This window comes from Daucus carota, chromosome 7 (genome assembly GCF_001625215.2).
Source record: "Daucus carota subsp. sativus chromosome 7, DH1 v3.0, whole genome shotgun sequence".
NCBI classification, from domain to species: Eukaryota; Viridiplantae; Streptophyta; class Magnoliopsida; order Apiales; family Apiaceae; genus Daucus; species Daucus carota.
The window spans coordinates 325,834-348,485 of NC_030387.2; the positions used below are offsets into that span (position 1 = coordinate 325,834).

The 22,652-nt window shown below is 34.1% G+C and overlaps 5 protein-coding genes and 1 long non-coding RNA gene across 6 annotated transcripts; 3 read left to right on the plus strand and 3 right to left on the minus strand.

The window, feature by feature from the left end:
• Positions 1-828: 828 nt before the first annotated feature.
• Positions 829-1,664, plus strand: LOC108195369 (dau c 1 isoallergen Dau c 1.0301-like). The gene is made up of 2 exons (XM_017362329.2): positions 829-1,112; positions 1,222-1,664. The coding sequence occupies exons 1-2, from the start codon at positions 932-934 to the stop codon at positions 1,503-1,505; spliced, it is 465 nt and encodes a 154-aa protein (XP_017217818.1). The 5' UTR covers positions 829-931; the 3' UTR covers positions 1,506-1,664.
• A 2,435-nt stretch (positions 1,665-4,099) lies between these two features.
• LOC135147779 (uncharacterized) lies at positions 4,100-4,957 on the minus strand. Its single transcript, XM_064081320.1, has one exon. The coding sequence runs from the start codon at positions 4,955-4,957 to the stop codon at positions 4,100-4,102; it is 858 nt and encodes a 285-aa protein (XP_063937390.1).
• Positions 4,958-5,357: 400 nt separating this feature from the next.
• LOC135147858 (uncharacterized) lies at positions 5,358-6,500 on the minus strand. The gene is made up of 2 exons (XR_010285777.1): positions 6,400-6,500; positions 5,358-5,815 (listed from the first exon to the last, which is right to left on the minus strand). It is a non-coding gene; the product is annotated as an uncharacterized LOC135147858 (long non-coding RNA).
• A 2,209-nt stretch (positions 6,501-8,709) lies between these two features.
• On the plus strand, positions 8,710-9,625 carry LOC108195625 (dau c 1 isoallergen Dau c 1.0301-like). Its single transcript, XM_017362608.2, has 2 exons — positions 8,710-8,983; positions 9,089-9,625. The coding sequence occupies exons 1-2, from the start codon at positions 8,803-8,805 to the stop codon at positions 9,370-9,372; spliced, it is 465 nt and encodes a 154-aa protein (XP_017218097.1). The 5' UTR covers positions 8,710-8,802; the 3' UTR covers positions 9,373-9,625.
• Positions 9,626-13,114: 3,489 nt separating this feature from the next.
• Positions 13,115-14,213, minus strand: LOC108194358 (pathogenesis-related protein 2). The gene is made up of 2 exons (XM_017361309.2): positions 13,938-14,213; positions 13,115-13,608 (listed from the first exon to the last, which is right to left on the minus strand). The coding sequence occupies exons 1-2, from the start codon at positions 14,116-14,118 to the stop codon at positions 13,316-13,318; spliced, it is 474 nt and encodes a 157-aa protein (XP_017216798.1). The 5' UTR covers positions 14,119-14,213; the 3' UTR covers positions 13,115-13,315.
• A 5,690-nt stretch (positions 14,214-19,903) lies between these two features.
• On the plus strand, positions 19,904-20,736 carry LOC108195490 (dau c 1 isoallergen Dau c 1.0301). The gene is made up of 2 exons (XM_017362452.2): positions 19,904-20,184; positions 20,301-20,736. Exons 1-2 carry the CDS (start codon positions 20,004-20,006, stop codon positions 20,582-20,584), a joined length of 465 nt encoding a protein of 154 aa, XP_017217941.2. The 5' UTR covers positions 19,904-20,003; the 3' UTR covers positions 20,585-20,736.
• The last annotated feature ends 1,916 nt before the right edge of the window (positions 20,737-22,652 follow it).

The following is a 22,652-nucleotide window of genomic DNA, read 5'->3' on the forward strand; positions in this document are numbered from 1 at the left end:
AGCCTATTTCAGTAAGACTACCACTTGCACATTTTCTCTTGTTCGTGCTTCTCGACACCCATGATTTTTCTGCAAAACAATAACTGAAGATACGAGAAAAGCAAAAGGAATCCGAGAAGGAACTGAATTAAGGTATGCTGTGGGATTGATACAATGATATTAGAGAACTCGGAGCATCTGTTTAAAGTGCCACCACTCAAATGTAATGATGGATCTGGTCTAATCTCATAATATTATAACAATGTATGTGTTTTTAAGTTGATTCTTTCAGGATGATTTCAGTACTCGGACAGATAGACTAGCTAGATGTTATATATTGCAGTGAATTGAAGTTTTAATAATGTGTATTCTAGAAAGCATTGACTTACAGGCTGGTTGGAAGAGCAAATACATGCAGAAAATATACTAATTAACAAAAATAAAAACATCATGCCCAAATTTCATTGATAAATTATGTTAGGAATAAATCAGATGAAGTGTTAATAACTTTTACCTGCATCTGTGTAAAATAACCTTATATAGAAAAGCAAGAATATGCATCTGCGGATATTTATTAACATTATATGAAATATGTTGATGCTGTCATATTTTCCTTGTAAGAATTAAAATGACAAACACGAGTTTTCATATATATAACTTTGAACTCAAGCTAGTCAATTCTTTCTAGAATTTGATTTAAAGATTTAACGTGCAGCGCAGCAGGTTGCATGTATATTCTAATTATCTTGCAAGATCTTATATATTTATTTAGAAGTTCTAAACTAAAGCTGCATTAACATCCTGATATTCAGCTACGGGCATTATAAATAGCTGCCTTGAGGCCTATAATAATATCATCATCTACATCTCTCACAGCAAAAACCTTGAGTTCTTCACAACTTTCTTTTCCTTTGCTCATATATATATTCAGCTATCATTCTCCTAAAAAATCATGGGTCTCCAGAAGCACGAACAAGAAATTACCTCCACTCTGTCAGCAGAGAAAATATTCAATGGCTTGATCGTTGATGTTGATGCCATTTTCCCCAAGGCCGCTCCCGGAGCCTACAAAAATGTCAACATCAAAGGTGATGGTGGAGTTGGAACCATCAAACACATCACTCTTCCTGATGGTTAGTTTCTTCTATATATATCAACTACTTAATTGGTTACCAGTAGGTTCAAATAAAATGTATGAAAAATCTCATTAAATTAGTTTTATGCACTTTTATGAATATTCAGGCAGCCCAGTTACAACAATGACCCTTAGAACTGATGCCCTGGACAAGGAGGCATGCACAGTCGAATACAGCATCATCGATGGAGACGTTCTGTTGGGACTCATTGACAAAGTTGAAACTCATCTTGTCGTTGTGCCAAATGCTGACGGAGGGAGCACCACCAAGACTACCACCATATTCCACACCAAAGGTGATGCTGTCGTCCCAGAAGAGAACATTAAGTATTCCGAGGAGCAGAACACATTGGTATTCAAGGCTATTGAGGCCTATCTCATTGCAAATTAATCACGTCTATGTGTGTGAGTGTGAGTGTGTGATTTCTATAACTCTCTGGTGTATCTTAATTGTGTGACAAGTACTTTTATGTTGCTGGACGAGTGATTAAGATCCAGTACTTCTGTTTGTTTGCTGAATCGAATAAAAAAGAGACTCAATTATATATGACATGGGCGTGTGTATAATTATAAGCATAAATTTTAAAGCATAAAAAAATATAATAAGCCAAGAAATTAATATCACAGTGGTTAAAATTATACATGTATGGATAAAATGACACTGTAAGCAATGTAAGAAAAATTCTCATACTCTGCTGATGGGTTCAGCTTCAGTGTTTATGTTATCTAACGTTAACCTCTCTTGTAGTACCCTCAATTTCAATCTATTTTATAAGAACTTAGGTACTCAGTTATATATAAAGTGTGCACACAATTGCTCTCAAACTCATGTTGAGAAAAAGATGATGTAGAAGAATTGGTATAAATAAGAGAAACTACCATTATTATAAGAACTAGGATTTTTTAGATAAATTTATTAGGTATAATACATAGACACGTAGATATATATTATGTAGAATATAAAACTGATTTATATTATAACTAGTGAAAAAAGCCGCGCTTCGCGGCGGCATGATAAATTTTGATATGAATTAGAATTATAATAGGATAAAAATTATTTTGAGTCATCTTCCCATTAAACATATGACAAATAAAAAATATTATAATTGATATAAAAATTTGTTTAAGTGATCATCCTGTCAAACACAATACTAATAATAAAATTAGTTCGAACCCCCCTCCCGTCAAAGACAATATTAATCCATAATTATTATTTTTATGATAAATTAAATATTATAATTTAGATCAAAATTAGTTTGAGCCGCTCTCTTGTCAAACACAATACTTATAAAAAAATATTACTCCCTCCATCCCATTTTAAGCGTCCTGTTTTGACTTATAACGATCAAATTGACCAAATTTTGACCAAGCATAAAAAAAAATTAATTATTATTTTGAAAAACTAAAATTTACATTTTATAGTATATTGTATGTATTTTATAATGACATAATTTTTTTTACTTTTAAAAATTATATTATATGTGTAAATCTCAGTCAAAATTTGGTCAATTTGACCATTCAAAAGTTAAACAGGACACTTAAAATGGGATGGAAGAAGTACAATTTAGATATTAGTTTGAGTCGTTTTACTGTCAAACACAATACTAATAAAAATTATTCTAATTATGACAAAATTAGAGATTATTTTGAATTGTGTAACAAAAAAATATATTATAACATAGATAAAAAATTATTTTAGCGACTTTACCGTCAAACATAATACTAATAGAAAATTTATTATTATTTGGATAAAAATTAGTTTGGGCCGCCTCCCTCCCGTGGCCGTCAAACGATATACTAATCAAGAACCATTTACATTATCATAAAATCAATATATGATACCTATTTTTTATATATTATTTTATTTGTTAATTATTTTTATTTTTTGATTCCAATTTATTAGTTAAAAATTATTATTCTTTTATAAAAATTATTTTAGCAACTTTCCCGTCAAACATAATACTAATAAAAAATTTATTATTATTTAGATAAAAATTAGTTTGGGCCGCCTCCCGTGCCCGTCAAACACAATACTAATCAAGACCCATTTACATTATCATAAAATTAATATATGATTCCTATTTTTATATATTATTTTATTTGTTAATTTTTTTATTTTTTGATGCCTATTTATTAGTTAAAAGTTATTATTCTTTTATGGTTCTAATTTTTGTTGCTATCAGTTTTTTTAATGATTATTATCTTTACAATCCTTTATTTTCTATTCGAAATTTAAGAAAATTATAAGAGTAAATCGATAATATAAATTGTATTACCTTACAAATCTTAAATATAAATTGTATTTTATCTATGATTTTGTTAGTTTGAATAAATATAATCCTATTTCTATTAGGACTACTAAATAAAAAAAGAATTGTCTTATCTTTAGAATTCAATAAGAAATACTAAATAAGAAAAGAATTGTATCATCTTTAGAATTTGATAAGAAAAGAGTTGTATTACTTTTAGAATTCTTAAACCTGATTTTTTGAATTATAACTATATTTTCTCTCCGAAATTTAAGAAAAATCAGAAGACTGAATCGAACAATTCTAGAGACGCCCGCATCCTCCTTTATATATATATATTGATATTGATTCTTGTTCCTCTAAAAAAAATTACATCCATATTTATAACAAACGTACTTGACTCCTAACAATACTCTGCTACTTCCAATAAATCTCCTAAAACAAGAAATACTCCATACCTCCTACAAACTCTCTAGAACTCCAACAATCATCCAACTACTACAATCTAAAATTAATCCTCAAAATAAATAACTAAACAAATAATAATAATAAATAAATTTAAGATTATTCCAACAATCACCCCCATAATCTTAAATTTACATAACAGAATTTATGAAGCATTTCTCTTCATTTTTTGTGATGCACTTCTCACCACCATCAATTTATTGATGCACTTCTCATCAACACCAAATTCACTGGAGCACTTCTCTCCCGGTACACATAATCACCCATCACTCTAAAGTAGAGGTTCTGCCTCCATCAGTTGTGCCATGATTTCTTCATCACCTTGAAATCTACAATTCTTTGCCAAGTGTCCATATCTCTTGCATTTGAAGCATTGTGGCCTTCCTTTGTTCCAGCAGTCCTTTTCTTCGTGACCAATCTTATGACAGTGGTTGCATTGAACTTTGTTACTTGTGGCTTTTGCAAAGGAACTTTTCGCTAATAGGAGTCCTTCAGTTTTTCCTCCATTTTCTTCCTCCCTCATTAATCTCCTTTGATCTACGGCACTAAGAGCATTGACTAATTCCACTAGGGTTATTTTGGATAGGTCTTTGGAATCTTCAAGTGAGGATATTTTAGACTCATATTTTTCAGGAACACTCACCAGAATTTTATCAACAACCCTCTCGCTGACAAATGATTCACCAAACAACCTTATTTGATTAACAATGCTCATAAGCTTACTCACATATTCCTTAATAGTTTCGTTCCCCTTCATCCGCTGCATCTCGAATTCTCGTTTGAGATTCAAAACTTGCATCAACTTTGTTTTAGCATTTCCTTCAAACTCTTCCTTTAACGTGCTCCATGCCTCTTTTGGTGACTCACAAGTCATGATACTTGTAAAGATTCCATCCGACACCGCCGAATGAATACATGAGAGTGCCTTTGCTTCTCTTGCTGCTTCCTCGTCACGTTTTTTGATTTGAGCTGCGGTTGGATTTTGTGGAAGAATGGTTAATTCAACATCACTTTCAATCGTTTCCCACAGACTCATAGCTTTCAAATATGATTTCATTTTGATAGCCCATGAATTAAAATGATCTCCTTTGAATGTAGGTATCGAAAGGGAAAAATTATTTGACGCCATTTGAAAAAAAAATACAAAAATCGCTTATCTATATATGTATCTTCATAACTTCACAAGCACTTTAAACCTAGCTCTGATGCCAAGTGTAGAATATAAAACTGATTTATATTAATTCTTGTTCCTCTAAAAAAGATTACATCCATATTTATAACAAACGTACTTGACTCCTAACAGTACTCTGCAATTCTAATAAATCTCCTAAAACAAGATAGACTCCATACCTCCTACAAACTCTCTAGAACTCCAACAATCATCCAACTACTACAATCTAAAATTAATCCTCAAAATAAATAACTAAACAAATAATAATAATAAATAAATTTAAGATTATTCCAACATATTATACGTAACATATGGGTAGCCTTGGAGATGCTCTGGGAGGGACTAGTCTGGCAAGATTCCGAAAAAATGCTAACGCATTACCTACAAAACCAACAGAAGCATTCCGTACGTTGCTAGAGATGGGTGGAAAACCTCCAAGAAGCTGTCCCCACGAAACAACCACGGAATTGGTAATAGAAGTTAGCAACATAATCTCACGGCAAATGTAAAAATAAGTACAACATGAACAATTGCATTGTCCAAGTTGTAACATCTAAAATACTACTAACATAAAGACACTAAAATGAAGACACCATTATGCTAGAGCCAGAAGCGCTGGTGGACAGTATGGAAATGCTGGAGTCACTTGGAACATCAATTCCACTTCCACACACATGTAGTTGAAAATTTGAGTTTGAAGAATTGTCATTAATAGTGTAAAAGATTCAACGATTAGCTCTTTCTTTCTGATTCTTGAGAATGGCCATCAACCCTCCTAAGCCAGTTGATATATGTGTAAACACTTGGCCTTTGAACCTGGGAGATTTCGGAGAAACTGACTTATTACACAAACAGGTAGCGAAAGAACTGCATTTTAACATCTAAGTGAAGTTAAAACAAACGGATCTTAACGATCCACCTTTTTCATGGCACTTGAGTTCTACATTTTTTTTACTCCGTAATTCTCTAAGAAATTGTCTAAGCAAAGATTCTGCTATTAATCCAAACAAACGATGCACTATTTTCAAATTTTTCGCGACAGATATGAGTTGAACCCTGACTGTATCTTCAATAGTTACAAGTAAAGAGTGCCATATTTAGGGGCCGTTCGGGTAAGCTTAAAAAAGTGCTTCTTGCTTCAAGTAAAAAATTGAAGTAGAAGTGAGAAGTAAATTAAGACTTATAAGTGATTAAACTGTTTGAGAAAGAAATGAAAAGTCTTGAAAAAAAGCTAGCATTCTCATCTTCTTATAAGTACTTCTGACTTTTTACGCAAATGGGTCAAGAAAAGTAGAAGCCAGCTTCTTATCGAAAAAAGCCAGAAGTACTCGTTGGCAAACAAGCACTTAGTACCGGTAACACTAAACTAGGAAAATTAAAGAGTAATGCTCAAGAATTACCCAATATTTCATGTTGAAAACAGATGGCCATATATGCTGGTTCATCGTGACTTGCTTGTGTGGTTGGAACCATCAGAACAACTCAATTTCTTAATGATCTCAACTCATCAAGGTTGGAAAGACTATTGTCGAGGCAGAATAGAGGTGATTGTCAAATTGTTGCCTGATGAACTAAAGTTTTTCAAATTCCAAAATAATACATTTTGACAAAGGAAAAATTTAGCTTACACAGGTGTTAAATTAGTGACACATCATATGTAAAATCCTCCATCCATCACTGACGGTGACATTTTGGTGCCACGTGTATGGGATCGATACACGTCACCTGGCTATTGAAAATGACTTCATATTAAACCGATAATAATAAATAATAGGATAATAATATTCCTAATTTTAGAGCAAATTCATGAACATGCCAGAAAAATCAAATTCAAACAAATCAAATCGAAAAGATAAAATAATAATAGATATCATCAACAAATTAAAGGGAAAGATAAAGAACTTAGCTAATGAGTTGCTTTAATAATCTAAAAGGCCAAATCCCTTAGCCTTTACCATTTTTAAATGGCTATTTTTCAATAAACTATCTCACCCTTCATGCCTTAGTATTATGTGATGAATCTCCGTGCACAAAAAAGAATGTCATCACTACTATACTCACCACCATTATCTGACATCAAACGCTTAACTTTCAAACCATTCTAAATTTCAGACGCAAATTGTGGATAATTAGCGTCCATGGACTCCCAGCTTTGGGCATCAGCTGGATGCCTTAACCGGCCATCTTTCTTTCGTGCTAAAGCATGCCATACCATTGACTTAGAGAAATCACTGCATAAGAACATTCTTTGCAGCCTCGGTTTTAAGGGAAAATATCTCAACACTTTTGCTGGGACTTTATATTCTTTTGAGCTATCCCTATTCTCAGCTGAAGTGTTCTTATTATCCACTACCTTCCAGCGTGAAGTTCCACAAGTTTTACAAGACTCCAATTTCTCATTTTCAGCCCAGAATAACATACAATCTTTTGGACAAGCATGGATCTTTTGGTAATCGTGGCCTAAGTCTTTAATCATATTTTTTGCATGATTTAACTACCGATTAGGCAATCGTAGTTGGTTGGTTGAGGAAATCGGTCATTATTGTTTAAGAAGCCAATGGACTCCATTGACACTGATCACACAATTATGACCGAATTGTTATGATGGCGGTTGATGGAGGAAAAATATACTAAGATTATTAATTAGATTATATATTTTTTTAGAAATACATTAATCATCTTTTATGTTGGATAAAATTTCACCGATACTTAAAACTCTTTCCTATAGTATCGTTGTTTTGTAGACGGACACAATAAATACTTTTAAATGTTAGTATTTTGTTGATAAACACAGAAAATAGTTCATAAGCATCCGTTAATTTAATAAATGACGCTATCGACAGAATAGTTGATGCGTCAGTTAAGATTAAGACAAAAACTCAAATTTTTTAAAGCGACAGTGTTAATTAGAACCGACGTAAAAGAAGCGTTGCAGAAATGCATTTGTATGCAAGTGTTAGACAACAAAATTTCAAGTAAGACAATTATATTAATTTCAACTACTTCACTTCTATGAATTTTCTTTTTAAGATTTCTACGGATCTCTAGGAAGTGAAATATGGTAAAAATTTTCTAAATATGGAGATAAGAAATAATTGCTAAAATTATAGAATTTATCACAGGTTCGTGCATAATTTTCACTATTTTGCTATTGAATAGATAAAATCTTTGATCGGACACGCTTGCACAAATTTAGGTAGTGTCTACGTGGAATAAATCGAAAAAAAACCGTAACGGACCAAGAAAAATATATAGAAATCAGGTTCAATCGGGAAAAAAATATATTTATGACTTAGTAAATAATAAATGATTAAATAAATTTTTTTAAAGAGAATAGTGATTCAACTTTCGTCATCCCTCATTACATATTTAACATAAATATAATATACTTGTACCTATAAAAAAACATGTAAGAAAATATGACTACTGTGGACAATAAATTACTCTTATCGTATTATATAATTAGCGCAATCTTTGTACAATTTTCAAACACATATTTTTAGATTAAATTGCATAAGCATGCTATATATGATCGAGATTTTATTTGATTTTTAACTTGGTCAATTGTCTCTAGAATTTGATATAAAATTTAACGTGCAGGGCAACAACTTGCATGTATCAGTTATACATGTTTAAAAATTCTGAAGAACGTGCATTAACATCCCAATATTCAGGTACTGGCACTACAAATAGCAACCTTGAGGTCTCTAATATCATCATCTACATCTCACAACACTAACCAGCTTGATCTGTTCTTCACAACTTTCTTTTTCTTTGCTCATATATCATTCTCATAAAAAATCATGGGTCTCCAGAAGCACCAACAAGAAATTACCTCCTCTCTGTCAGCAGAAAAAATATTCAATGGATTGATCGTTGATGTTGATAACATTTTCCCCAAGGCCGCTCCGGGAGCTTACAAAAATGTCGAAATCAAAGGTGACGGTGGAGTTGGAACCATCAAACACATCACTCTTCCTGATGGTTAGTTTCTTTTTTATCAGCAACTTGGTTATCCGACATAAAGCTTTCTATAAAATGTATATAAAAAAACTAATTAATGTTTTATGTACTTGTATGAATATTCAGGTGGCCCGATCACCACAATGACCCTTAGAACTGATGCCCTCGACAAGGAGGCATTCACAGTCGAATACAGCATCATTGACGGAGATGTTCTGTTGGGATTCATTGACAAGGTTGAAAATCTTCTTGTAGTTGTGCCAAATGCCGACGGAGGCAGCACCACCAAGACTACGACCATATTCCACACAAAAGGCGATGCTGTCGTCCCAGAAGAGAATATTAAGTATTCCCAGGAGCAGAACGTATTGGTATTCAAGGCTGTTGAGGCCTACCTCATTGCTAATTGACTAATTAAGTCTGTGAGTGTGAGTGTGTGATTTTTATCAGTCTCTGGTGTGCGTTTTATGTGGCAATTACTTTGATGATGTTTCTGGATGAGTGATTAATATCCAGTACTCGTGTTTGTTTACTGAATTGAATAAAGAATTTCGACTATGAGATGTGCATGTGTATTGCTATCATAGAAAACAGCCTCAACAATGGGATGATTGTATTGGTATCTGAATGAAAGTGGAATGTGAATGTGGTAACTCTCCATCATATCCATCGAATATTCAACTGTGTTCAAAGCATACAAAAGAGATAATATATGATCGATGTTGATTTTTTAGTTCATAGGTAATTAAAAAAAGAGGCATATGGATAAAAAGGTAGGATAATAACATATCCCTGATAAGTTATTAATCAAGGACTAATTACTTGCCCCAGGGGTGTATCTTCATAGTGCCTCGGCTTGATACAATCTCGAACCTATGGAAATATAGTAATAGTGAGTATTTTGCAATTTTCTGCAAGCTTATTACACTACAAGAAATACAATCTTTTCTGATCGATGAGTCAGTCATTATTGGCTAGTTATAACCGATTTTTATTGGTCATATAAAACCTGATCGTTGTTAGTACAACTCGTTCGTTATTAACGTTGACCAGCTCTAAGTCTTGCCCGTATATACAGTGCTGACATGTCAGTGCCACTTGTCTAGGATCACGGTGACCAGTGATGGATCTATGCATTGCCATGGTGTGTCACGTGAGACACCGTTAATTTTTTTTTTTTTATATGTATATATGTCTTTGCACTTATAATACTGGTTATACAGCTTGTTCTTGTTTTTGTTACGGTCCATCAGCTTTTAGCTAGTCTGTGCTTTTCTTCTCCCCTTAACTTCTCCGATCCTGGCATCGACTTTATTACAAAATCTACATATCCATCCACCAAACTCCACACATACATACATCTCTAAATCGTCTTGTTAATTTTTGAGTTTTTCAAATTCCAAAATAATACACTTTGAACTGAGAAAAAATTTAGCTTACACAGGTGTTAAATTAGTGACACATCATATGTAAAATCCTCCATCCGCCACTGACGGTGACATTTTGGTGCCACGTGTATGGGATCAATACACGTCACCTGGCTATTGAAAATGACTTCATATTAAACCGATAATAATAAATAATAGGATAATAATATTCCTAATTTTAGAGCAAATTCATGAACATGCGAGAAAAATAAAATTTAACCAAATCACACCGAAAAGATAAAATAATAATAGATATCATCAACAAATTAAAGGGAAAGATAGAGAACTTAGCTAATGAGTTGCTTTAATAATCTAAAAGGCCAAATTCCTTAGCCTTTACCATTTTTAAATGGCTATTTTTCAATAAACTATCTCCCCCTTCATGCCTTGGTATTCTGTGATGAATCTCCGCGCACAAAAAAGAATGTCATCACTACTATACTCACCACCATTATCTGACATCAAACGCTTAACTTTCAAACCATTCTAAATTTCTGCTTCAGTCTTCCACACAAAGTAACCCATTTCAGTTTTCCAAAAACCCATGGCTCACAGATATCAACTTCCACAGTCTTCAGCTCGGGAATCTTCCCCCGATAAGCTAACAATTTCATACCCTTTTCACTCATATGTCCAAGCCTTTGGTTCCACAAAATTAAAGAACAAAGCTCATCTGCAATTGAATTTACTTCACAGCCAGATTGTCCAACTATATACAAAGTCCCCTTTTTCTCTCCGCGAGCAACTACAAGATTTCCCTTTATAATCTTCTATTGTCGGCCGTCTCCGAAAGTAACTCGATACATGCCTTATCTAACTGACCCACAGATAACAACATCTTCTTTAGTCTAGGAATATACCTTACATCTTTCAACGTCCAATCAGATCCTAAAGAGGTTTTGAGATTAATATCTCCCATTCCCACAATATCCAAAGTCTCATCATCAGCAAGACGGACTTTACCAAAATTTTCACCTCTGAAATTTAACACCAAATCTTTGCAAGGGGTAGCATTTAATATATAGAACATTCAACACAACAAAACGCATCATCATTCACCACTTCTTCAACTCTATTAGCTGAATCATCGTGTTTCTTCTTCCTTTAGGAGCTGCGGGAGCCGTATACAGATTTCTGAAGTGACCCTTCTTTTGACAATTTAAACAAATAATATTCTTGCGATCTTTGGATTGTCCTCTCTTCCGTGACTTCGATCTGTGATGCCCCTGATTCTGCCTTCTTTTGGTCTTTCTGCCTTTCCCTCAATACTTAACAAGGGACCTGACGACTCTCCTGAGTTTCTCCTACGAAATTCTTCTCCAAGAATCGAATCTAGAAGTCCATCAAAAGTCATCTCACCACTCCATCAAATTTAATATCTGCATATGTTAGTCTTGATAGTATAGAATTAAATTCGTTTAAATGATTAGAAATACAATCACCTTCATTCAATCTCGTGGCAAATAACAAGCAAATCAGATATACCTTATTTGAAGCAGACGGTTTCTCATACATATTTGATAAAGCCTTGATCAACCCGTAAGTTGTCATTTCCTTGACGATATTGTAAGCAACGTTCTTCGCCAAAGTCAATCTAACAACATCTAGAGCCTGCTTATCCAATAACTTCCATGCCGTCTCATCCATTGAAGCTGGCTTCTCTTCTAGCGGTTCATGTAGCTTTTTCTGATATAGATAATCTTCTATCTGCATCTTCCAGAACCCAAAATCTCTTCGATCAAATTTGTCGATCTTTACTTTCCCATCTTTTGCCATCGCTCCCACTCGCCTGATAACCTAGGCTCTTGATACCAGTTGTTGAGTATACAACAATGAAAGTAAAACCCAAAAGCGAATAAATAAGAACAAGAAAATAATCGACAATCACACAAAACAAAGATTTATGTGGTTCGGAAATCCTACTCCACAAGCCACACTAATTTCATTGATCTCACAATTTTGTTGTATTGTGATTATACAATTATATGGGAGTATTTATAAGAGAAGAAACTAGCCTAATCAAAATACGAGTCTAACTTTGAAATACCTAACTACTTTAATTGGAGTCCAATATTTCTAACAAAATTATAATCCTATTCTCAATCTGACTCCACAAACTCAACATAAACATGTCACTTAATTTATAAATTGTGAACCTTAAATGCATAAGATTAGAAAAACTAAATGTTCTTTTACAAGTATGACACTTCAATAAAAAGAATATAAGTGAGTACATGTGACCTTTAGTTAGGTTCATAGTAAACAAATTTCCAACTTACAAAATCAGGTCATATCAAATTCATTTTTATGTTTACTGGAACAAATAACATCCATTCACTTTCAAGTTAGGTTCTAAATTAATTTAGTGGATGATACAGTAATTTAAGCCCAAACATATTTCTTCTCCACACTCTCATATTTCTCACACACTCTAAGCCATCATACACAGCAACCATACACTTTCACCCACCACACATAGATAGCTCATTTCCCGTCTATCTATTTTCCGACGCCTGTACTCATTCTCACGCCGGAGGCGCCGCGGGGCTCAAACCCCCCTCCGGTATTGTTTTGCAGACACCCGTCCAGCAGCTACACCGCAAGACACCAGTACACGGCGGAAGAAGCACCGGAACGGGATTTGGCGTTATCATTAATTATTAAGAAATATTGTTGATATCTATAAGTTACTTATATGAGTGTCTTTTTAGGAATATACAGTACATGATTCAAAAGCACTCCAGAACATTTTACTGAAAAAGAAAATATATTACAACAGTAAAACAGAGCTACTGTCTTGATGGAAATACAAAACATGAACTTGTGACAAACGTGAATTTATTCAGGTGCTTAACCCATGCGGACATCACAGTGAGGGCAATGAAAAACAGAATACATTAAACACGCTGGAGGAAGAGTTTGTTAACTAGAATTCGTCGAGGTTTGCAAGGATGTAAGCCTCAACAGCCTTGAAGAGCTTTGCTGATTCCTCAGCAGCTTCCTTGATATTCTCTTGGGGGATCACTTCATCCCCTATCGGATTATAAATAGTAGTCATCTTCAGAAGGCAACCTTCACCAGTGGGAACAACAGTGAACTGATTAACTATAGACTCAAGTTTTCCCAATAGTATGTCACCTCCGATGACGCTGTAGGTGAAGGCCAGTGCTTCTTTGTCAATTACGTCGACTCTTTGCTTCATGCTGACTACTTTCAAGCCTGCACGACAAATTTATAGTTACATTAGTACGAATTGCAAAATTCAAACTGTATGTGTTTGAATATAATATGATCCTCGTAAACCCTCCTCCTCACACTTTAAGGTTTTAGGAGAACTAATGATCACTAGTATGGTATCAGATCTTAGGTTTCTAGTAGATTGGATATAGACTCTGTGTGAGCCCCAATATTCTCATTTAATTATATATGAACACCAAGTCAAAGTTGTGCGTGAAAAATGGATGTTCGTGTTCCACTCTGACCCAAAATTAGGGTCAGTGCTAGTGTGTGTAATTATAAGAATTAGTATAACTATGAGCAGGACCAACCTGCGGCAAGAGTGACATTTTTGATAGTTCCAACTCCACCGTCCCCTTCGATTTCAATACTTTTGATAAAGTCTGGCAAAATCTTGGGAAGAATGGTATCAATGTCAAGGAAAAAACCCTTGTACAGTTTTCCTGCAGGGAGAGAGGAAGCAACTTCCTCAGTGAATGTGAGCACACCCATTTATGCCTGATAATCCTAATTAAACGGAATACAAAAATCAGATGGGAACAAAGATATCTGTAGGAGTAATGAAAGATCACTTGGTGGAGGAGTTATAGGAACTAGAGGTCCTATTTATACTAAGATCACTTGGTGTGTAATTTTGTACTCATCTAAAAAAACAACTAAAAGGGACGGCATTTTTATGCCTTCGGCATATTATATGTTAAACGTCTCTGATTTGATCAGTTGACCATCTCATGCGCAAAGGAAATGTTTTGCCAAGTGAAGGCTTTGCAATAGGTGACAGAAAATGAAAGGCTTAATATGATATGCACCCCCAGCAGATTCTTTAGATTATTTTTTGGCATGATTTTGAGAGACTACTGATACTATATATCCTAATACATTTTTAAAATTTTTTTTATGAATATTTTTTTAAAATGTTTTATTCAAAAAAAAAGAAAAATATTTTATAGAACTATAGTGCAAACATTGTGGTTAAACAATCAGACTGACGGAGGGAATATGATCTAATTGATCCCATGCCTGAGCTAAAATTTTCTAGAGTTTTATTTGTTTCAAAATTTGGACCAAAGTAATCTAGAAAAAGGAGACCAATACATTATGAGATTTATAATTTAGCCTATGATTCGGGAACAATATATATATCCATATATACAGTGGGAAAACGAACGGGTTTATGACAAATCAATTATCACTGGTCTGTTTGTGACAAAAAAAAGTAAAAAATTATCACTGGTCTGTTTTTGTGTCAAATATTCATCAAAATTTTCTCAGGTAAATATCACTACTAGAAAAGCAGGTATTTTCGACCAAAATTTCCGACCGACCAAAGTGGTCGGAAAAAAAGCGGACATTTCCGACCGAATCATTTCCGACCACAATGTGGTCGTTTTACAACTGGGCCCCGCAGCTGAGCCCTGAACTTCTTTACCGATCAACACATTTCCGACCGTCATTGGTCGGTTTTGAGACAATCCACGTATATGACACGTCAACGGTGGGCCAGATTTATCTGATACAATCCACGTGTATATGGACATGGCAACACATTTCCGACCGACAGAATCGGTCGGTTTTATAACTCATTTCGGACCGATACATCATTTCCGACTCGGTTTAAAGGGACCGACGTGGTCGGTCGGTCGGTGGTCGGAAATGACCTCAAAACCGACCGATTTTGACGGTCAAAAATGCCCGCTTTTCTTGTAGTGTATCAATAATATTTGTAGCAAGTTAACTTACATAGCGCAAGTCAATCACAAATTAATATTGCTCATTAGGACCATGCACATAATATAATTCTAATTGCTCTGTATGATGACATAATTATATTCCTAGCTAATTATAAGAAGGAAATTAAGCCTTTTATTTCTTTAACAGAATTTGATAAGAAATAAAAAATATTATTCGATTCTATGAAACTTATAATTAATAGTTATGCATTAATTTTACTAATGACCTTATCATCTAACCCAACTAATTATTTAGCATACTTATAACTTGAAATGTAGAAATAATCATTTTTTATGTTTGAAAATTTAATCATCTGGACCTATCTCCCGTAATATAAAAGCATAAAGATGGTTGTTGGCCGGTGGTGTATAGATGTAGTTTAATTAAGAATCTAGAGGAGTGGGGTGTGTGGAGACTCAAAAATTTGAAGTCTTTGGAGACCCAAACATCCACCATTAAAAAGATATATCAATCAATGATCAGGATTAAAAATTGATTAAAACAGTTTTTTTTAAATTGAAAAACTGAAGTATAGGTATAATAAAAAAAAAGTACACGCGTGACTTAAGTTACGATTAAGTGCAAGCATATTCCGCACTTTGAGCAATCAGTTAATTGTCACCGTGAACAATATTTATCTTTCAAGTAGCAAATGGAGGACATTCTTCACTAGAAGTTGAAGGCAATCAAAAAGTTTGCCTTGAAGAACGCAAGACTTGGTTGTCATATGCAGAACATGAGTTCATTGTTTTAAGAGAGTACATTGTTCTGCACAAGAGTGCTAATTAAGAGGTATTTCTGTTATGCAGGATAATTACACGTGTTCTCTAAATAAACTGCTAATGATTTATTGCCATCAAATACTGAGATGGATGGAAAATTACACAAGACACACAGTTTTGGAAAATCTGATGCAATACAAGAGAAATACAAGATAAAGTGTAGAACATGATAGAAGTACAAGATAAAGTGCAGAACATGAGCAATTAACGGAAACAACACGTTTATTGTTGAGTATTTTGCAAGCGGAGAAGATGAATGATAATTGTTGAAGAACACAATGGAAACAACTCTAGAATGATATACATGAAAGTGTAGCACATTATACAAAGTACAAAACGAGATAAACACTCTCTGATTTCCAGTTGTGTGTTTGTGATCGTCAGAAAGTATGAACGATCGTGTATACAAATGTATACTGTTGTAGGAGTTTTTTAATTACAAATAATAATTATGACAACGGTTAGATTATAACAAAATGGAGGGTTAGGATAAGAGTCTCCAATACTCTAAAGAAACATTGTCCCTATATAACTTACTTGTACTAGATAATATGTATCATAATTTTAAGAATATTTATTATGTTAACACGTATTCACACTAAATAAAACATGATAAATTGATAAATAATAAATAATAATTCATAGAACATAATCATTAATAATAATCATATGTCTTTTTAACTAAAAATCATAAGACAATACAAACTAACACGGATGAATTCACTCTACTATTGCAAGGTCATTTATTGCAATAAATAATTTTCAGGTTAATCAATAAGTAGTATAAGCTATCAAAGACAATAAATTTAATGATTTTTCTTCTCAAACTCACAATCCTCATTTTAGAAATATTCTTGAGAGCATTGATAATTTCAAGGTCAATTGTATTCCCGAGGAGACTATATATCATATTGAGGTTGAATAATTACCCATTTAAAGAAGGGGTTAGAGAATGGGTAGGGAATTTAGAATTTTCTATGTTTTGATATGGATTCTTTATTAAATATATGAAGTTTATGAGAGGTTGAAGGATCTTTTGTGAAAGTGTCCATACGATGGGTTATTGATCAATTGATGACCATAGGAAATTTCTACAATAAGCGACCTTAATGTATGCTAGTCAAGTTAATGGAGTAGAGGTTTACTTACAAATCAATATCTAAAGGATAATTACCGAGTTTAAAGGGGGTTCAAGGATATTTTGTGAAAGTGTGGGCGTCCTGGATTATCTGATCAATTGAAGATCTCAACATTCTACGATGGACGGACAATATTACATAGTTTGCTACTCAGGTTGATTGAGTAGCGCCAGACTTCAGTTACAAATAATTGAACGATAATTTTAAGATATTGGATGAAATTACTTCAAATAATCTTAGAGCATATAATGGGATGAGTTCAAAGAAGGTAGCAAGGGCGAGAAGTTGATCCATTGACACATTTCTCGATCAACATATATAGATGATTTCTCAATTTGAAGCTTTGAAAAAAAAAGCCTGAATCTAAATTAGTGGATATACATCAGCTCATATGGTTCATCCAACTCTCAATATTCATGTCTTCTCTGATATGTGTGGAGAAATTGAACGCACGAATGTCCATTGATCAGCCATGATGCAGTCACAATGTGGTACTCTAAATTACTATACGGAGAATTCAAGTAATCCACATATCTATTCGTATTCCAATACATGCAATCCTTATTGGAGATGATCCCAAGTTTTGTAAGAACCAAAATGCTAGAATGAACACTAAATCAAAAGCAAAACAAGAAGTTTCAAAAGTGTATAAACTCCTTTGAGAATATGTTCATGAGAACCCTTTTATTGAAGCATTAGAGCAGATGGAGGAATTCGAAAAGCGTCGGCATTAACGAAAGAGTGTAGTGCTATATATTCCACATAAAATTTTGGTCAAGCTTTGTGTGATTTGAATGCATGTATTAGTTTGATGGCTAATAGGAGTATTTTCTAATCTATCTTGCCCAATTATTATTTTTGATGACTTTTTCTATTTTCTTGAAGCTGGGATTGGTGAATTTAAGGCTAGCTAGTTGAGTAAGACTACCGCTTGCAGATAGATCACATGCATATCCAAGGAGTATCATTAAAAACCTTGTTGTAATAAAGGCTAATTAATTTTTCTTTCTAGGGAATTTTATTGTTATTGATATAGATGAAGATGAAGAGATATATTTCCTTTTGGAAGACCTTTCCTGGCCACAGGAAGAACATCTATGGATGATGAGAAAAGGGAGTTAACTATGCGAGTGATAACCACCTAACCTTTAATGTTTTCTCTGTCGACAGTGTTAGAGTTTTCCCCTATCCAGTTGACTATATTTAATCCATAAAATTTTGGAAGTGCCATAAAGTTTTGGATCTATTTTAAATGCCATAAAATGGTAAGAACAGAGCAAATTTCGAAGGACACATATGTCATAAGTTTGAGTTTTCTCCAATCCTTATCATGGAAGTTCGTCATAATAATTCCGTCGTAAGATAACTACCAACGGAAAGTTCCTTCGCAAGATAAAAATTGCTCAAAAAAAAATGAAACCGGAGGCCGGCAATATACATATGGCCGTCTTAAGCCGGTCGATTTTATCTCGACACTTTTTTGGTGTCGGTCAGTTTTATGCAGTAGGTTTTGTCCTTTTTTTTAGTGTTTACGACGCCTGCCAAAAATTGTGACGTTCTTTCGAACTCACTACTTGAGCAAAAATGATGGAATATATTTTTCGTAATTTGGGAACTTGAGACGGATTAAAGCTTTAAATTCCGTCGTAAACAGGCGAGTTTGTTGTAGTGATTCTTGAAGCTGGAAGCTGGGATTCGGTGAATTTAAGCCTAGTTCAGTGAGACTACCACTTCCACATTTTTTCTTGTTCGTGCTTCTGGACACCCATGATTTTTTTGCAATACAATAATATTGTTGTGTTTGGTTGGGATGAATGAAAATGGAGAGCATAGAATTATGAGATTTGAATTATTATTTAGTTGATTGTATAATAATTTCATTCCTTCCATCGTTAATTAACTAGAGCTCAAACCCTCCATTTTGTGAAAGAATGCTTCATTCCTTGTCATACCAATTTTCTACCCAAATCTTATCATAAAAATTTTGCCCTCACTCATTTTTTTCACGGTCCTCCCTCCTACACTCTATTATTTTCTTTTATTTATACTCATTCCATTCCATTCACCCCAACCAAACACAACATAACTTAAGATACGAGAAAAGCAAAAGGAATCCGAAAGGAACTGAAGGTTTATGCTGTGAGATTGATACAATGATATTAGAGAACTCGGATTAGCTGTTTAAAGTGCCACCACTCAAATGAAATGATAGATCTGGTCTAATATCGTAATATTATAGTAATGTATGTGTTTCATGTTTATTTCTTTTTAAGTTGATTCAAGATCATTCAGGATGATTTCAATACTCGGACAGATAGATGACTAGCTAGATGTTGCAGTGAATTGAAGTTTTTAATGTTATTCTAGAAAGCATTGACTTGAATTTATGTTGATGCTGTCATATTTTCTTTGTAAGAATTAAGATTACAAACACGAGTTCTCGTATATACCTTTGAACTCAAGCTAGTCAAGTCTTTCTAGAATATGATTTAAAGATTAAACGTGCACAGCACCTTGCATGTAAACTCCGATTATCTTGCAAGATCTTATATTTATTTAAAAGTTCTAAACCAAAACTGCATCAACATCCTGATATTCAGCTACTGGCACTACAAATAGCTGCTTTGAGTTCTCTAATTTCATCATCTACATCTCACAGCAAAAACCTCGAGTTCTTTTTCTTTGCTCATATATATATATTCTGCTATCATTCTCCAAGAAAATCATGGTTCTCCAGAAGCACGAACAAGAAATTACCTCCTCACTATCAGCAGACAAAATATTTAATGGATTGATTGTTGATGTTGATACCATTTTCCCCAAGGCCGCTCCCGGAGCATACAAAAATGTCGAAATTAAAGGTGATGGTGGAGTTGGAACCATCAAGCACATCACTCTACCTGATGGTTAGTTTCTTCTATATATATCAACTACTTAATTAATTGGTTATCAGTAGGTTCATATAAAAAATATATTTAAAAATCTCATTAAATTAGTTTTATGCACTTTTATGAATATTCAGGCAGCCCAGTCACAACAATGACCCTTAAAACTGATGCCCTGGACAAGGAGGCATGCACCGTCGAATACAGCATCATCGATGGAGACGTTCTGTTGGGACTCATTGACAAAGTTGAAACTCATCTTGTCGTTGTGCCAAATGCTGACGGAGGAAGCACCACCAAGACTACGACCATATTCCACACCAAAGGTGATGCTGTCGTCCCAGAAGAGAACATTAAGTATTCTGAGGAGCAGAACATATCGGTATTCAAGGCTATTGAGGCCTATCTCATTGCAAATTAATCACGTCTATGTGTGTGAGTGTGTGATTTCTATAACTCTGTGGTGTATGTTAATTGTGTGACAAGTACTTTTATGCTCCTGGATGAGTGATTAAGATCCAGTACTTCTGTTTGTTTGCTGAATCTAATAAAAAGAGACTCAACTATGCATGACATTCTCTCTACTATTGCAAGGCCTTACTGCAATAAATAATTTTCAGGTTGACAGAAAAATAATATAAGCTATCAACGACAACAAATTTAATGGCCTTTCTCCTCAATATCATAATCCTCATTTTAGAAATTTTCTTGATCACAGCATTGATAACTTCAAGGTCAATGATGTTCCTAATTAAGGAGATTATCATATTGAAGTTGAATAGTTGCTCACTTGAGAAAAAGGCTAGAGAATGGCTAGGAAACTCAAAATTTTCTACATTTTGATATAGATTATTTATTGTACGATATATGAAGTTTATGAGAGGTTCAAGGGTCTTTTGTGAAACTGTCCACATGATACATTATTTGATCAATTGAAGATCCGAAAATTCTACAATGGGCCAAGCATACTGTTTGCCACTCAAGTTGTTGGCCAGAGGTTCACTTACAAATCAATATTTGGAGGATAATTATGAGATATTAGAAGATATAACTTTAAATAATTTAGAGCATATAATGGGACGAGTTCAAAAAAAGTAGGCGGGGCACCAAAGTAAATTAATAGATAAGTTCCGCTTGGAGATTCAAAAAGTGTCAAGTGAATACATAATAGCCTTACATTTGAAATCAATCATATGAATATAGTTAGGAAAAGATACTTATTCCTAGGAATTAGGAAGCTAAAGGCCTAGCTTTAATTTTCTTGGGATTTATTTAGTGATAATTGTGTTAGTATATATTTATTTAGTGACAATTTGGTTACTAGTTGAATTGATTTATATTTTGCTTGAACTGAGGGAAAGATTTGTAACGCCCCCAAACCCGTATTTCACAGATTTAGGTCGTCACAAGAAATTCAGCAACCTGCATGCATTACATAACTTGTCCCACAAGTTCCAGGGTCTAACATCCACTTACAAATAGTCTAGATTACGATTACAATAATAAGTCCAAGGTTACAAACTATTATTAATATAATAAGAGTAAACATCGGTGTCACGGAGATGAGCCTTCGCACCCTTTGTATCCTTCGAACTTCACGCCTTGCCCTTGCCCTTGACGTTACCCTCTTTCTGATTGTCCTTCTCAGTCTCGCCATATTCTGTCTTCACTGTTTGAAAGAAAAATAGAGAATTTCGCAAGTATGAGCAATTAAATAGCTCAGCAAGTCCAATGCTATGAAAAGGTATTTGCTAAGAAATCAAAAAGCTCACATTACTATGGTGGCACATAGTAAAAAGAAGTAGCATAGAACCACACATAGAGAATGAACATTTTAAAGATTAAGGAATATACGATACTGGTCTCCATCCTTGACGGTTCCACCTCATGGCTCGATCACCGCCATTTGGTAACAACCATCCTGTGTCGCCCTCGCAGTCTGATCGCGACCGTCGAATGGCGCCACCCACAATTTCCACACTTTGCTAGCACAAGGGTTATCACTTTCAACCCTCAAATTCTTACCCCACAAAGAGAATTTATATTTCCACCACTTCCACGAATGTAATTCATTCGTGTTGACCAGTTGTAAGCAGCTTTCTCCAGACCATTAGAAAATGTCTCGGCACCAAAGGAGATTTCCAACTCTTTTTCTTGGATGTGAACAAATACACCCAGCAGTACAACTTGGAAAAATTATACCCAAAGAAGGTAAATAATCCAAATAGAAGGGAATACAAGTCCAGAAAGGAGATGAAGAGTCAACCGATTGGTTGTTAATTAGAGGGTATAGAACAGTAATTATTCAAGATTTGGTATAAAGTGGGAGGAGTGGAAGAGGAAATATCGACAAGGACTTGGCACGGAATAACCCATTCGTAGACGAGAATCACGAATAAAAGAAATCTTTAATGGACCGTTTACTAACGGAAGTGAGGATTCAAAATATAAGTTAAAAGCGTTACTTCATGCTAGGGTGTAGCGAATAA